The 17,092-nt window shown below is 47.0% G+C and overlaps 1 protein-coding gene across 1 annotated transcript in view; it reads left to right on the forward strand.

Moving 5' to 3' along the window:
* Positions 1 to 4,996: 4,996 nt before the first annotated feature.
* The window catches only part of FLVCR2 (FLVCR heme transporter 2), a 32,967-nt gene continuing 20,871 nt past the window's right edge, over positions 4,997 to 17,092 (forward strand). Inside the window, 4 exon segments of the mRNA XM_042865733.1 lie at positions 4,997 to 5,135; positions 5,138 to 5,248; positions 5,251 to 5,945; positions 16,741 to 16,882. Coding sequence (XP_042721667.1) covers positions 4,997 to 5,135; positions 5,138 to 5,248; positions 5,251 to 5,945; positions 16,741 to 16,882 — 1,087 coding nt within the window.

Genomic DNA, 17,092 nt, shown 5'->3' on the forward strand with positions numbered 1-17,092 from the left:
TGTTGCCACTTTATTTATTAATGCTTTAGAGGAGATCTGAGCACTGATGCAGCAACATTTGTACATGTAAGGTTGTTCAGGTTAACCAGATACCTACCAAACTGTAGGGAATACATAGACCCAACTTAGGACTCCTAAGACCCAGCCAAGTTTTCTCTCCCCACAACAGTGATGGTCTGGGACCCCAGCTCATGTCCTTATTCTTTCTCTTTTTTGCTGAAGTGGAGGAGGAAGAGCATGCCTGAGTTTGGCACTGAGCCGTACATGCTTCCAGCACTCTTCAATTATCAACTAACGCAGTTGTAAGCATTAGGAAATGAAAATCTTTTTTTCTGTCATTGGTGTGACTCACTGCGATGAGGCTGGAGGATGCTGAGTAAGAAGGGCTCCTATACTTTGAGCATTTAGTATTTGGGGTTAATCTGTGACCCTGATCTGGACTGGGAATGTAAATCTAGACTGTGGCCGAGTTTTGAGTCTTGCTGTCTCTTTTTTCTTTTATTCCGCACAGGATGAAGTGAAGCTCAGGCTTCATGTGCATGCCTGGTGCACAGCAGAGGAGACAGGCAGTGACTCCAGTGACAGAGCCACAGAGGTTCTGCCCGGCTGTCCTCACAGCTATGTCTGTCCCCGCAGCCTTTCACAAACAGAGGTTGAGAGATGGGCTTAGAAGCTGAAGCAGTGCAGCACGCTAACCACAGCTCTTGGATTAGAGCTGGTTCTCATCCATCCAGATCAGAGAGCGGGCGGAGAAAGCTGACAGCTGTTGCAGAAGGCTGTGCAGAGGTACCATGACACACTGTGTCCCAAGGTGTGAGCTAAGCAGCAGTCAGCATATCGAGGAACCAGAGCTTTTCGAGGCTTTAAGTTATTCCCTAAACAGCTTTGGTCATTCTGAGGTCTGCCCTCCTCTCTGAATGAGGTACTAGATTGCGCAGCCAAGCTGTTGCGCTTTATGTAGAGGAAAATTTTGCAGTTTTGAATGCTGCAGGGCCTGCATGCTGCAGTTTTATAAATGTAGCTATCCATCGCCGTGTCCCCAGATCTATACATACGAAATGTAACAGGAAAGATTCATAAGGGTTTAGGGAATCAAAACAATTAATGGCGTTTATGAACTGCGCCCCGAGCCGTGCTTTCAGGAGGCTGCCGGGATGCAGGCAGCTGCAGGTGCCAGCAGAGGGCTCGCAGCCTGCCCTGCTCCATCGGGGAACAAGGCTGCCTTTGTCCCGCACGGCCACCTCGGCATGCCGCTGAGCACCCCGCGCTGCCAGCTGTCCTGTGCCGCAGCGCTGGGACACCGTGGCGCGTGTGAGAGTTGCCGCTTGCTCTGCTGATACAAGTGGCTGCTTGCTGAAGATTACCACTAAAGCACTGGGCGTGGAACCCAGCGCAAAACGTCATCCCTCGGTGTGCTGCTCTGGAAGGGATTTGCTGCAAGGTGTTGGTGAATCCATGCTCTGTCTGCCATTTCCAGGCTGAAATGACTTCAAAGGTATTCCTTAGCCACTGCCATCAGCCCAAACTGATGTGCCACCCAGCTTTCCTTTCTTCTGAGAAGCTTAACTTACCTGTAACAACAGCAATCTTGTAATCTTCCCCTCTGTGAAAGGCAATGTGAGATAGGCTGGGAAATCTTCTGGTATCATTTCTAGACTGTAATCCCATCAGTCAGAGTGCAATAAAGCCTCCTAAGAACTGTGCTAGTAAGATCTTTTAAGTGCAATGATAAGATTTAAGAGGCAAAAATCATTGCTGGGAGTTTGAGAGCAATAGACATCCTACATGAATGTGCTTCTTATTTAAAATGAGCCTGAGCTTCTTGTGAAGTCTCTGCAGGAAATCCCAGCTGGGAGATCCAGTGGATCTTGGGGGTTGGAACTAGATAATTTTAAGGTCCCTTCCAACCTAAGCCATTCTATGATTTTGTCCCTAAGCACTCACTTTTCCCCTTGCCAGCCTTCACCTTTCGTCCACCTCCTCTCTGGGCCTCTGATTCAATGCAGAAGAGAAAAAGCATCAAGGAATTACTCTTCAGACGGATTATCACTGCCACCATCATCCCTAGAGTTACATTTATTGAGAAAACTAGCTTGTTCCAAAGCATTTTCTTTGGTCCTTACAGAATGCAAGCTTCACATGCTCACTAGTCAGCAAGGCAGAGTATATTCTAAGCATGTCAGAAGATCTTTCTTTGAGGTCAGAAGAGAACCTAGAGATGCCAGGCTCTATCCAATGGCCTGCATTGTTACCTTAAATTTGGACCTGACTGCCTTTGGCTTAGTGTCTTCCAACCTTCACAGATATTTTTGGCTACAGAATATTGCAACCTCTCTTAATACTTGTGTCAACTTCCCTGCGTAGGAGATTTCCCTCTAAATCCATTTCCCTTTCAAATCCTCTCCAAGGGGTTGTCCTGAAATATAAATAATTTTTCATGGCTAAGAAGTTTTTACATAAAGATGCTGTGATTAGGGAAATCCAAAGGCAGCTGCTGTGCTGCTTCAAGAAGAAAAGGAGGTTTATCTGAGTAGAAACAGATGCAGAAGTGAAGAGGGGAAGAAATGCAAAGCACAGGAGTTTTATTTTTGTCCAGAAATTGGCTAATGATATAAAGGGGTGATTGAAGAGTTCACAGAACCAGAAACAAAACCAAGCAGCCCTGACAACAGAGCAGAGGAGTTCTGGGAAATGTGAGCCTGTACTGATGAGAAATATGAACTAAATCATTTGTGGGGGATTCAGGGCTGCCTGACTTGACAGACCCCAGTAACCAGAGTCTGACTGCTGCCTTCATTTTTCTGCTTTCAGCTGTTATTTTCATTACCGTCTGTGTTTCCGTCATTCTTAATTTGCTGTTTGGCTCTTCTGATGGGACAAAGACAGTGCTTTGCTGTGAGCAAGAGGCTCCCTGGTTGGCAAGCTCATCTCTGAATGTTCTGTTGGTGATGAATTGGTGAAACTGAGCAGTTCAGGGAGAAAATCTGGAGCTGGAAGTGGGACTAGAAGGGAACTGGAGATGACAGAATGTTTCTGACTGTGCTTTGGAATAGGGTTGGCAGGAGGAAGAGGACCAAAGTTATTTCTTATTCCCTTCATATATCTACAGATTTTTCTGCTTGTGCCCTTTTTCTTCTTTAGCCATGTGAAGGAATATGCCTGTCCTCAGTGTATTCCTCATGTATGACAGTGTCTCTGCTCATTTTTCTCATTACACTCTTTCCACTTTTTCCCTCTCATTTCTGTGATCCAAGCCTGAAAACAATGTTCAACCCCAGATAGTCACTGATTTCCTCCTTTCTGCTGCCAAGAGCTCTTTGTCTGCAGCAGATTTTCATACGGGACATCACTCCAATATTCTGGATTTATTCCTGTTTACACATGAATCATGAGCACAGTTACGGCAGCTAAAGCTACAGTCCTAAAGTTGTGTGACCTAAATAAAAAATGTAGGTGACATTTAAATTAGTCTTGAGCAACACAAAAATAATGTCTCACCATCTGCAAATCTTGCTCCTCCCTCTGCTTTCAGGATTATTAACAAATGACACTCCTCTGAGCAAACCCAGTATGTCGTGCTAAAAATTGCCCATTTATTTCTGTTCTTGATCTTTTTTTATTCCCCCCCATAATTCTTTAACTGACGTGAGCCATGACATCTGGGTAACTTTGATTCCTTTGCAGTATTATTGGGAATCTTGTAGAGATTGGATGAACATAAAGGTTAATTTTCTATACTATTTTACTGTTGTATCCTAAGAGTTCTCAGACTAAGGAGCTATTGGGCCACAGCAGTCCTCTTCCTCTTCCATTTCAATTCTGTGCTCTCTGCACCACCATCACTCATTGCACTCCTGACAAATTTAAGTTATACACATTTATTAGAATAAATTTATCTGTCCTTTCTTCTGTCTTAGGTCAGATCCTGGTGTGACTTTGGAAGTTTAACCTAACAATAAATGGGTCTAAAAGGATTAGTGATCCACAAAGTAAATACAAGGCAAAGAAACATCACCTTCTCACCCGTGACCTAAACCTTTGTTTCAGGAATACAATGTCCGAAGGACATCACTCACATTTTTTCAAGTGAAATTGGAGCTGCTTGTTTAATGTTGGGGAGTTGAACATTAGCACGTGACCAAGTCCACACTTGTAAAGCTTATGCTGAGTAACGTTCATATGATTCAGATAACACAGTATTAACTCAATGAACTATAGATCGTAAGTGATCTGTGGGCAGCAATCTGCCCGAGTGACAAGCTGCTGAAGTAACTGGAAAACACGGGCTGACTCACCGAGTGCCTGGTGAGGATGAAAACAAACACCACTTTGGGCTGCTTTGCTTCATTCCAGTTGGCACGTTTTAATTCTGACCTCACTGCATGTTTTCATTTCATAGCGTGCCACATCATGAAAACATGCAGAAAGCCACCCCAAGAGACAAATAAAAGTGCTTCATCCCCCAAGTGCTCCACAAGGAGCAACCAAAGGAACTGGGACTGGCTATTTGGGAAAGAGGAGGCTGAGGGGAGACATTATTGCTCTCTTCACATATCTGAAAGGTGATTACAGTGAGAGCAGGGCTGGTCTCTTCTCACTGGTGACAGGTAGCAGGACGAGGAGAAACTGCCTCAAGTTGGGCCAGGGGAGGTTTAGGTTGGATATCAGGAAACACTTACAGAAGGGGTGGTTAAGCGCTGGAATAGGCTCCCAAGGGAGTGGTTCAGTCACCATCTGTGCATGTGTTTAAAAACCGTTTGGATGTGGTGCTCAGGGACATGATTTGGCGAAGGGCTGTGTTAGAGTTCGGGTAGTATGGTTAGGTTGTGATTGGACACTGTGATCTTTAAGGTCTTTTCCAAGCCGAGTAATTCTACGATTCTGTGGTTCTGTCCCTTCACAATTCCTGCTTATCTGTGCCCACCGAGGTCTCTCTGGCACCAGGCCCTAAGGCATACCCCACGACCTTCTTCCTGCGCCGGGGTCAGCCTGCTTTATGCGGGATTTGCCCCCAAACGAGCGTCTGCGCTGTCGCGCAGGGCCGTCCGGCCCCTCGAGGTCTTCGCCTCGCACGGGCACCTCAACTTTCGGACGGGATCTGCCAGCACAGACGGCAACGCGGAGAGCTCACGCACGCTGTCCCGTTGGGGCTGCCTGCCGCCGGCGCACGGCCGGGCAAGGCGTCCCGCACGACCGCCGCCAACGCACCGCTACCAGCCGGCGCCCTCGGCCTCCGCGCCGCTTCCCCTCGCCAGGGCCGCCCTGCTGAGGGGCGGCGCGCTGGGCGGTGGAGGGGAGGGCCGGGCCGCGCCGGGCCGGGCCGAGGGGCGGCGGCAGCCAGTCAGCGCAGCGGGGGCGGTAGGGCGGGGTTTCCCGGCCAGGTGCTCGGCCGCTGGACCGGGGGTGCCGGCGGCACGGCGGGGAGCGGGGCTGGCATGGGGCGGCAGGAGGGCGGCGGGGCGGCGAAGCCTCGCGGGGACGGGTGCGGGGCGGAGGTTGCCGCCGAGGTGCGGTTGTCCCGGCGGCGCTGGGTCGTGGTGCTGCTCTTCAGCAGCTACTCCCTGTGCAACGCCTTCCAGTGGATACAGTATGGCAGCATCAACAACGTCTTCGTGCGCTTCTATGGCGTGAGCACCTTTGCCATCGACTGGCTGTCCATGAGCTACATGCTCACCTACATCCCGCTGCTCTTCCCCGTGGCCTGGCTGCTGGACAAGAAGGGGCTGCGCCTCATCGCCCTGCTGGGCTCGGCCCTCAACGCGCTGGGCGCCTGGGTGAAGCTGGGCAGCCTGCGGCCGCAGCTCTTCGCTGTCACCGTGCTGGGGCAGGTCGTCTGCTCCCTGGCGCAGGTCTTTATCTTGGGCATGCCCTCGCGCATCGCCTCCGTCTGGTTCAGCTCCCGCGAGGTGTCCACAGCCTGCTCCATTGCCGTCTTCGGGAACCAGGTAACTGGTGGCTGCCATCTGGAGGGGACGGCGGGTCACGTGCCTGGCCGCGGGGACCTGGGGTGCTAAGGGGAGGGGATATGTAGGGCCTGCGTGTCCTTCCTCAAGGAGAGAGGAGCCAGGTAAGAGCCACCCCTATGGGAGGGGGTCCGACTTTTCACACTGACAGATGGTGACTGGACGAAGAGTAATGGCTTTAAAATGGGAGATTAGCTTAGATGTTGGGCTGCAATTTTTTACTCAGAAGGCGATAGGCCCTGGCATGGGCTGCCCAGAGAAGCTGTGGTGCTCCATCCCCTGAGGTGCTGAAGGCCAGGTTGGACGGGGCCCTGGGCAGCCTGAGCTGATGAGGGGCAGCCCTGCACACAAGGCAGCTTGGGACTGGATGGGCTTTGAGGTCCCTCCAATCCAAGCCTTTCTGTGATTCCATAAACTGTGGCTGTGTTAGGATTTTGTGCAGCAGTGTCCCTCTCCTCCTGGTTACTGGATGGGATGAAGGAGGTGATCTGTGCTTATGGCTGGGCCCCGAGGAAAAGGTCTGTAACAAACTGTCTGATTCTAAAAAGTAAGGCACAGGATTTCCACAAACAGTTGCTTTGAGGAGAAGCAAACTTTCCTCCAGGTCAGGAGGAGGTAAGGTCCCCCAGCTCCACTCTCTGAGGATGGGTCAGGGAGGCCAGTGACCCACACTGGCTCAAGCTGTTCCATGTTTTTCTCAGTGTCAGCTGACGCTCAGATGCGGTAATTTTTTCACAGTTTTGAAAGGATTAGTGAAATGACATGCTGACCCTTGCACTGGAACGCCCACTGATTCCTGCTGCATGAGGCAGGTGGGCTGATACTGATGTAGTGTGGCACGAGGGAAGTGGCTCCAGCTCTGCCATGTTGACACAAGGAAGAGGAAGAACAGTCTGACATTCGCTGCGTGGCTGGACCTGTTCCCCTATCTTCAAAATGCAGTACTCCTCTCTGCGTGACTGCCTTCAGCTGACTGGCTCAAGCTGTGGGTGGGCACTGCTCCGATTGGAATTGCTTTCTCTGTTCAGGTGGTTTCTAAAGCATGGTTGTTCCTACTGCGTGCAAAATTATCAGTGAGATCTGAGGTCTCCTTTCCACAAACTCCTGGGTTTCTACACAGACTGAGATAACGCTGTGGCGAAGAGCTAATGCTGGGAGGTGACAAACTGAAGTTTGTGCAGCAGCATTAGGCAGACTGACTTGCAGCTTTAGGAAAGAGAAAGCACACTTTCTCTGAGTGGATCTAAGCTTTTCTGTTCACGCTCATCAGTCTTGTGGGCTCCTTTTTTGTGTTTTAAATGAATCTTCAGAGTTGAAGGCACCTAAATTGGCATAAATGTTTCTGATTTAGGAGTAAATAAGTAACTGAACATTTTGCTGTCAGACTTTTATTCAGGTGGAATTACTCAACAGTTTGCACAAGAAATCCAAACAATGTGGCGTTCAGCATGTGCTATATGTGTATGTGGAGTCCACATTGTCCTAAAAGCAGCACATTAGTCTGGTGGTTGTGAAAGGCAAACTTTGGCTGGACGCTTTGGTCTTCCTTTGGGGGTTGACCTGACATCAGTGAGACCGCAGGCCAGTAATTAGCTCTTGCTTGTAAACCCAGGCTTTCCATTTAGAGAATCAGAGGAACAAGAAAGGGCAATGGCTAAAGGCAAGGCATGCTCCATAGGGAGCACCTATTCATTTCATTCCCTCAAAGCAAAGATCCAATGAATGAAAAGTGGCTATTTTGTTAGGTGGTGATGTTGGATGGGGGAAGAAATAGAGGCTTTCTTTTTCCTTAATCTGCTATTAGTGTGTGTTTTAGGGAGTGCCAGTGAAGGGCATAATATGGTGGGTTTGTAATTGCAGTATGGCAGATGATTCCCTATGCTCTTTTGAGACGCTAGTTTTTGCAGGGCATGCTTGCTGGAGCAGGCAGCAGGCCTTGACCCTTCCCTTCAAATACTTGCTTTGTTGTCTTTTGGGGATGAGGCATGGTACTGTGGCATGATGGCACTAATCCCCACCACAGTGGGGATGTTTAAGCAATGAGTTGAATTCCTGTGGCTTTTTGAGGTGTATCAGCTGGAGCCAGCTGGGCAGATACTGGAATTCCTCAGCTCTGTGTCAATTCGCATGGCATGCGTTGGACTACTGTGCTTGTGCTGTGCTTGCTTGGGCCTGTTGGCTGGAGGAGCGTTTCAAACTCATTGCCCTATCTCCCTGATGAGTAATGGGCATCAGCAGCTCGTAAAAATTTTTCTATTGCTCTGCTACCGCTGCTGATACTTTTTTTTTTTAATTAAATCATCTGCCTAGCTCTTGCCATTCTGTCTAATAGTAGCAAGCAGCTGTTGGATTTGGGGTAAGGGTTGGATGATTTTTTTGCTGTAATTTTGACTCTTCATTTTTCTAGCAGGAGTTGATAAAAGCTGGTGATGAGCTGGGAATAAAGAAACCTTCTGATACACGTTCATCTCTGCCTGTGGGAAAAATGATGCAGCAGCGTCTTCTGGTGGGGTCTGACCTTGTACAGATGCCTCTGTGACTTAAGTGATTTAGGACTTCTGTAAAGAAAACATCCTGAGGCAGAATTTGCAGATGCTACTTGTGTAATGCATCTTTGGGCAAGTCATTCACAGCTTCTCAGCCCTGAATGCACCTTTGCCATGTTTAGTGGGGAAGAAATGCACTGCAGCCAAACAACAGCAGATAAGAGACAAGCATTCTCTTATCTCTTGTCTAGCAGTGATGAGGTGAGGCCTTTTAATTTGTGCAAAATGCATGATAAGGCATGAATGAAATTCAAGGAGGTGCTCTTTCTTGGCAGGTCCTTTCCTCTTGTTTTGAAATGGGAGGAAAAATCTTCAGGGGTTGGGCTGCCGTGGGCTTCTGTGAATAATCAGGTCTGCAACATCTGAATAGCCATTCCTTTTTTTTGGGTCTGCATTGCCCTGTGTGCTGAGTGTGTGCGCCTGTTTGCCTCGCTGCTAATCCTCTTCTGTACTGTTTGCCCTTCAGGTAAGGCAGCATCAGAAATTCCAGGAAGCCTTGTGAGAATGGAGCACATCTAGTGGGATTTCTTTCTTCAAGCAGACTTCTAGATCTCTTTGGTTCTTCCCTGCCTGCTGGGGAGCTTCCCATCTCTTCAGATCTAGATGTGATTCTTGTTAGAAATAGAAACAAGTGGTGATCTAGTTGCATTTTCTGGGATTTTAGGCATTAGCGTAAAGAAGATTTTACCAAGGAGCTAAGAAGAGCTGGTAGCAGCAGCAGTTAGAGGTGGCATTTTTTGGTCTTGGCTCCTTTCTCTTCCAGCAGAGATGACAGGGTGCGTGAGGGCACTCAGATGACAAGGAGTTCTGTGTGGCTGGCTCTCTGAGATCCTGGCCGTGGCTCTGTGTGGGAGGGTGTGCTGACCAAGTAGCGACGTGGCTTTCCCAGGAATGCTTAAGCTTCTATAAATGAGCACTGGAATCTGAAATGAACTTTTCCTACTCATTTAACCTGGTGCTCCCTTCCCAGCCAGGCACCAAAAGCAGCTCTCTCTTTTTCTTCACAGAAGCAGCTGGCTTTTGGGTTTTGCTCTGAGGAGGTTGGGAGTGAAATGAGTGACAGCAGTGTTTCTGCTGGGAGGGGCTGCCCTATGGCACCCTTAGCACTTGCCTCGCAGGATCCTCAGAGACTGTCTCTGTTATGTGACTGTAATGTCCTTGACCCATGTATTATATTCTGATGGAGAATTCCAGCAGCTGCTGAGGTAGCTGTTGGAGCTGAAACCCCTCTTCTGCTTTACTGTTTCTTATCTGCTGCTGTTTTGCTGCATTGCATTTTTTTCCCCAATAAACTGGGCGAAGGTGCGTTCAGGGCTGAGAAGCATGAGTGACTTGCCCAGAAGAAGCAGTTCTCATGATCTGGCATTGCATCATGTTAAACAGTCTGAGATGGTGACACAGAAGAAGTACGATGAGGAAGGGAGTTCGCTTTCAGAAGAGCTTTGGTTGTGCAAGTGCAGACTGAAGAAATACATTATCTCATATCAGTGGAAGTGTATATTTAATAAATAAATAAATAAAAAGGTTCAGCCTTATCTTATCTCTTCATGAGGCATGGATTACAGTTTTTCCTCTCACTGTGCGTCCTTTCTGCTTCTTAAAACACTGGAAAAAAGGTAACTAAACTGTGCTGCATTTAAGTACATTGACTTCCCGGCTCTTTGGATTTTAATGGGCCTTTAAGGATTTTAGTATTGCTGTCAGTGCTATGGAAGAAGCATATCTGGTTAGTAATGCAAATAAAAATATACTGCATAGGAACTAGCAGCTTCTGCTTTCCACAGCTCTTCAGCTGTGTATCTTCAGTTGGAGGCACCTGAAGTTGAAAAAGGAGGAAATGCTTCAGTGTGGAGCTGTGAAGCACAGATGAGTGGTGAAAGGAGCCGTGGTGGACAGGGCTTTGGAATGCATGTGTGCCCTCTTCCATGGCATTCCCAGGGTGAGTGGTTCAGGTCTGATGCATTTCATTGCCTTGACAGAACTGTCTGAGAGGCACTGGAATGGGCTCGGTGTGTACTGAGCATAGAGGTTCAAAGTCCCTCAATCTCATATGTGTTAGAGCACTGCATGAAAAGGAGAGCCCTTCTGAAGGGGACAGATGTTGCTGTACTTGACTTGTGTGTTTTGTCTGCAAGCTTTTTGGAGAACAGTGTTTACATGGTAGGTTGTGGTGGCTGGCTGCGATATGGAGGTTTCCAGAGCAGCAGCTGCAGTGCACAGGGTTGTCTGGAGAGTTTTCACAAAGGATGTTTCCGTCATGGTGATGTTGTTGGATCAATTCTAATCATTCAGGTGGAGAATCTCATTGCATTTGTTTTAAGGTCTTGTTGTCTGAAGCCACTTGTAGCAGAATCAATAAATCTAAAAAGCACTTACGCTGTTGTGTCTGGAGTGGAACATCTTGAAAATGTGATGCTCTCCGTGCTTAGTAGGCATTTGTTAGAAAACAAATAAGTTGCTGGGAGCTGCAGGGCTGACTCGTTAAAATAATTAAAATGCCACTTGTTTCTTTCAAAGCATAATGGACCTCCTGGTTTTCTAGAGAATTCCTCATTGCCAGGTTCTTTGGTTGTTATGGCCGCTGAAGATGAGAGGTAGTGCTGTTCATTGTAGGTGAATGGCTCCATACCAGCGCTGTCTCTCCCAGCAGTTATGCAGTTCTTTCCTGCTCTGCTGCTTTCTGGAGGCTCCATTAGGAATTTGCAGTGGGATGGCAGGGGGTGGCCTGGGGTTTGAATGGGACTGTGTGACTCCCAGAGGACTCTTGTGTGTGTAGTTTGGTGTGGGGCTGTTAGGAGGCAAGTCCTTTGTGTGGGTAATTCATGCTTTAGAACATTGAATTTGATAGGATTTAATAAGTATCTTTCCAAGAGAGACCTACAGCCTGCATTTAGATTCCTGTTTCCTCATTCTCTGAGAAAGGTGCATGAGAACACGGGAGCACCTGGCTAGGGTAGGCAGCCCTCCCAACTCCAAAGTCTCCATTTAGAAACTTGCTGATTGAGTTGAAGTCATAGTATTTTGCCATAGTATCTGTCATGGTATCTGTTGTATTGGGTTTTATATGCATGCGGACTTCATTTTTTTTTTGGTTGTTACAATTCTGCCACTTTGACCAAACTGACAGCCTGCTGTCCCTGGAGTTCCCTGGGACTCCTGCCCACACAGGGCCTTTTAAAAATTTACATCATGTTTGCCTTCCCACATTCCTGATCAGTGTATTTAGTAACAGACTAGTTAACAGTTTGGCACACTGTGTGCAAGAAGCGTGGGTTTTCTGTTGTTCTGTTCTTTCAAACTCTTGAATGAATCCCTTCTGGTCCTGACACATCGTAGAACATATTAATTGCAATAAACTGATTAAAATCTTCCATGATAAAACTTTATTTGCCGTATGAAGAGATTCCTTCGAGATGGAAACTCCCCATAAAAACCACATAGTGAATGCTGATGCAAGCGTTCATTTAGTTCTCCGTCTCATTTATTCTCCTTCCATGATGATCATCTTTTGGCCTTGCAGCCTTTCTGGCAGGCTTCCTGATTGTGCTGTGTTTGAAGAGCTTTGACATAGCTGTCAGGCTGCTCCTCAGTCTTTTTTTGGCCTAATTATGGATTTGCTTTAGTTTGGTCCAGCTTGATGTCTCCTCTTTTTCATGCTCGGAGAAATGAAATCCAGCTTTTGAGGGGTGTGCTGATTTATTGTATTTTTTTTCCTTCTTTGGTTTTTAACTGTGATTGCTTTTATCCCCTTTTCTAAAATTTTGGATGATATTTCATACAGCTACTCTGAGCACCCAAATGCAGTGTGTTTGTGCAGTCTTAATGCAAGCAATACGTTTCTTTGGATTTTTCCCTTCTGTTTCCCTTTAATGGTCTTTCCTTTTAGGCAGATCCCTCATGTGAGTTAAATATTGCCATAGTGGTTTGAAGGGATTTTTGCTATTGTGATTTGTTTGTTTTATTCCTACTGCTGTAAGGAAGCTGAGTTTGAGTGCACTGCAGAACTATTCACTAATATTGGTTGTGGGGTGTGCTGCCCTAAATCAGGAGTTGTGTTGTGTCTTATGGGTTCTCCCTAGAAAAAGGTATTTATGGGCTCTGAAAATAAAGTCCTTTGCATCAACCCTGTTGTAACCCTTAGCCTGTAAGGACCACTGCCAAAATTTCTCACTGTTGTGGTTTTTTGTTTTGTTTTTTGTTTTGCTTTGCTTTCTCCTTCTATCTTAACGCTTTAATTGACCTTGGTGTGGTGGTCTCCTGTGCCTATGTTTCTGGTTGCTCTGCAATTTCATAGGGCTCTTATACTCTTGCTAAGCCTTAGGTTTCTTTAAGGTAGATACCCACTCCTCCATCAATCATTCGTTTACACTTTTTGTGCCGATACTGCACTGATGATCATCCTTCAGCAGACTGTTAGTATACAGACAGCTAAACTTAAATTAAAAATCCTGTTGTTCACTGTAAGGTATTTATACCATTTTACCAGCTACTTGCTGTCTGCTTTATCATCTGTTCTTGTGTACGGTTGGATCTTGAATCTGATGTCGCTGTTGCACTGCACCTGACAAAATTCAGGTAGGAAATACATTCTTCCTACTTTATCAACTTTATCAACTTTTAGAGAATAAATGATCTGAACAGCATGCTCTGCTGTTGTTGACTCTCTGGGTGTTCTGTTCAAGAATTATCCCAAAGGCTTCTCAAGTGCCAGCAGCCTGGTTTCTGCAGGGAAATTCTTGGAGGTCAGGACATGATTGTGCATTTCAGATGTGGGGATGCTCTCATGTTGCAGATTGAGCAATGTGCTGAAAGCTGAAGTGCATGCTGTGTAATACTTAGCATGTTGTGGGGAGCTTGCCTCTATTGCAAAAGGTGATGTTTATATCCAGGGTCTGTGAGTATCCCTCAGTATGTCAAAGGGGCTTCATCATCATAGGATTAGTAATGTCAGTAGCCCTGAAATATAGAATGTGTTTCCTGTTGTTATGCTGGGATTTTTTTCTCAGGTTTAATAAACTCCTGATGGAGAAAGTGTTACTTTTTTTTTTTTTTTTTTAAGGGTAGGAGGGAGGATGAACATCCTTTTGTGTTCAAGTCTTCTGAGAAGACAGCAGCGGTGACTGACACAGCTCTCTCTCAGACCTGTGGGAGTGTCAATGGCCATAGGACTCTCAGAAAAGGATTTCTGGACAATTTGCAAAATGGATTCTCAGCACCCTTTTCAGATAGGAAAGGCTAGACAAAAGAGTGAATCTGGACCGTTGTCCCAGAGAAGCCTTCCTATTTTCTGTGTGTGTTCTGCTGTGGTTCAGCAGCTCATGTGATGGCATGTGATTGCAGAGAGCAAGCCCAAGAGCAGCAAGCACAGGAATCCAGCCCTATTCTTCCAGGAATTAAAGGGTGATGGGGCAAAGGAGCATGTCCCGGGAAGCAGGTTATAGACCTCTTTCAAGGGTGGAGGGGCCAACGTGGAACCTGGTGCGTAAGAGCTAGGAGATCCCAGCTTTAGATGGAAAGGAACAGTGTTGAGTCTCGTCCTTGAAGCCTGAACTTCTAGGAGTGCTGAGAAGCAGTACTGGAGCCTGGTGTGGCTGTGTCCTGGCTCAGCAGGCATGCTGGAGCGGCAGGACCATACTTTGGTCAAAATAAATGTGCTGCAGAGGTGAGCAGGCTTCTGCCCTGTAAATGCCTTTTTGGTTTGATGTCTATCTTCACTGTTCTTCATTGTGCTTACTGAACCTCTGAGTGCTCTTGTTCCCAAAAGTGGCCTGGTGTGGCATGGCACATCCATAGCCTCTTGATGACTCTTCCCGCAAGGTCCTGTGATGTCCTGGGAGTGAACTCAGCTCAGGTGTCTGTTGCTGATCCAGACCTATGCTATCATGGTGTCCCAGAGAGGGCACTATTTGACACAGGAGGAGTTTGTCCAGATGCAGTTGAAATTTACTTGTCTGTAAGTAAAATATGGTTTCTGAATCTAGCGGACGGCTCTGAGCCATGAGCAGTTTCCTTGCTTCAAATATCCACCAGCTGGGTGGAGTAGAAGGGCTTGTGAAGAGCTTGCTACACCACACACTGACTTTCTTTACAACCAGCAGATGTAGCACCTGGAGTGTATTGTTCTGCAATCTTTATCCTGGCCAGTGAGTGGGTCTTCTAAATGAAGTCCCTCATTGTGCTTTGGTGTGGAGGTATGTCTGCCAAAGCATACAGAAGGTGTGAGGAGTTCTTGCAAGAAGGCAAGCCAGAAGGTGTTTCAGCTTGTCTGGGACACAGAGCTCCTGGGTTGTTCTGCTTTGTATTCTTCCACTATTGTATGCAGTTAGTGGGCAACAGAGTGCTTGTGTTTCTTTGTCCTTGCTTTCTTTGCTTGTAGAATAAGGCTGACACTAATACACCCTTTGCAGGGACTGTGAAAATACTGAGCACTGAATCCTTCCATTGGGCAGTGCTGCTGTTCTGCTGCATAATCGTGGGGCAGCTGGTCATGATTTTGCTAATGGGTTCATATCTATCTGATGTTTCCATAATGAAATGGTACATGCAATGGGCTTAATTTGAATACATCCTTTATCTTCATGTTTTGCATACTCCTATCACCTTTCAGCATGAGAATGAGGGCAGTGGCTCTTTGAAAGGCTGTTGATAAAGCACGAGTAACCAGTGCGGGGAGGATTTTTTTTTAACATTTCTAGTCTGTCTCAGTTCGGTTAGCACTGTACCAGCACTGTGTGTGGTTTTCCAATGCCCAGCAAAGGGTCCAGCCTGCAAAAGAGATTGGAATTTTATGTTTGAAGCAGAGGTGAGAATGGATGCATGGCCACCTGCCATCTCTTTCTTGGGTGCCTTCTCAGTCCTTCCATCTATTTGAAGCTCTTGTGTGTGCCCTGTTACTGCTTGTAAATGTAGGCTCAAACCAGGAAAAAATAAATGAGGGTGTTGCTAAAAAGAAGATTGCTTTTGCTGTGGACAAGTCTGAATGTGCAGAACGTCTCTGAAAGCAAGCAAGAGCTGAGCTGATTTGTGACTCTTTTTTTCTGATGTCTGAGAGGGGCAGAGGAGCAGGTAAATACACTCGTTGGGAACCAAATCCAACTGCAAAGTGAGATACAGGAGAAGGAACAAAAAGTGGCTTTGTTAGGCCTCCTCTTTAGAGCACTCAGAAATGTGATAAGTGCACTTCTACTTCAGCCTTTATGAAATGCATGCTCCCAAGCATAAAAGCAGCTGTTTGTTGCCTTTGTCCTCTGAGGGGTGGCACGGAAGGCCTGTGACATTTAGTCCTACCTCTCAACCTGGCAAAGCCTATGCTGCTGCAGCTCCTTGTTGCTTTCCTGGAGAAACAGCTACCCAGCAAAGAGCCCACATGTCCTCACAGAAGCTTGTGCTGTCCCTGCAGGAGCTCCTCAGCTGGACGTGTGGGACTCTTGGCACAGTGGATGACAGACCTGCAGGGATTTCTTCTTGTTGCCCTTCAGGGCCAAGCAATTTAGCTGAGGCAGTTGCCAAGCCCCATCACACTAGAGCACTTAGGGAGTGTTGGTAGCATGTATCCTTTGCTTTCAGCTTCGATGTTTTTTCTAGGTTCCCTTGGTGCAGTGGGAAGGGTGTGAGAGGTATTTGGGTTGGTGGGTGCTCACTCAGAAATAACATAATGAAATGGCCAAGACAGACTGATATCTCACTTATCAGGAGTGGACAGGATTTGACATTACATCAGCCCTTGCTCTGTGTCAGGCAAGAGGAAAAATAGGTTCAACTCATTGACCCAACAAAGAACTGGGGTGTTTTTTTGAAGTGTCATTTTCCACCATTTTTAATGAGCCAAGTTAGATTACTGAGTGACTGGACTGGCACCAGAATAGATGCAAGATAAGGAGTGGAATGTGTGTGTGGACAGGAGCATGTGTGGAGGAGCACAAGGAGAGCAAGAACTCCACTTTGTTGGAGGCTAGTATTAATTCTGTTCAATTATATTATAAAACCTTTCCTTGAACATTGTCATAGCTGTGAATTTGGGGGGAGACCTCTCGTGGCCTAGTTGCTGTGGGCAGCTGGTTTAGCTGTCAGTTATTAGGTGGTAAAGGAGATTTTCACTTTGGAGGTGACACTAGAATAGGCCCAGTAGAGCTCTTACCAGGTGAGGGAGGATTGCATTTCTCATGAGCTCTGAGCTAGTGGCAGTGTTGTGGTTCCATGTCACCTCTGTATCCCTTCTGTCTCCTGCTCAGCTCGGCATTGCGCTTGGCTTTCTGATCCCTCCTGTGCTTGTTCCCAATGTGGAAGATGTGGAGAAGCTGGCTTACCACATAAGCATCATGTTCTTCATGACAGCCGGCGTGGCAACAGCCCTCTTCATCCTGGTTGTCATAGGTAAGGAAGTGGGAAGTGTGTGCAGGACTCCAAGTGGAGCTGAGGTCAGCCTGTGTGAGTGGAGATCATGTGGGGAAGTGTCCCTGCACACCGCTGCCTGTGTCGTGTAATACTAGATCTTCCTGCTTCAAGCCCAAAATGAATGGCCCTTGTAGAAAGGTGGGGAGGGGGTTTGTGAGCAAACCTGCCAAACTGTTAATTTCATCTTTT

This window comes from Lagopus leucura, unplaced genomic scaffold (assembly GCF_019238085.1).
Source record: "Lagopus leucura isolate 7727_CA_CO unplaced genomic scaffold, USGS_WTPT01 Super-Scaffold_1, whole genome shotgun sequence".
In the NCBI taxonomy this organism is placed as follows: Eukaryota; Metazoa; Chordata; class Aves; order Galliformes; family Phasianidae; genus Lagopus; species Lagopus leucura.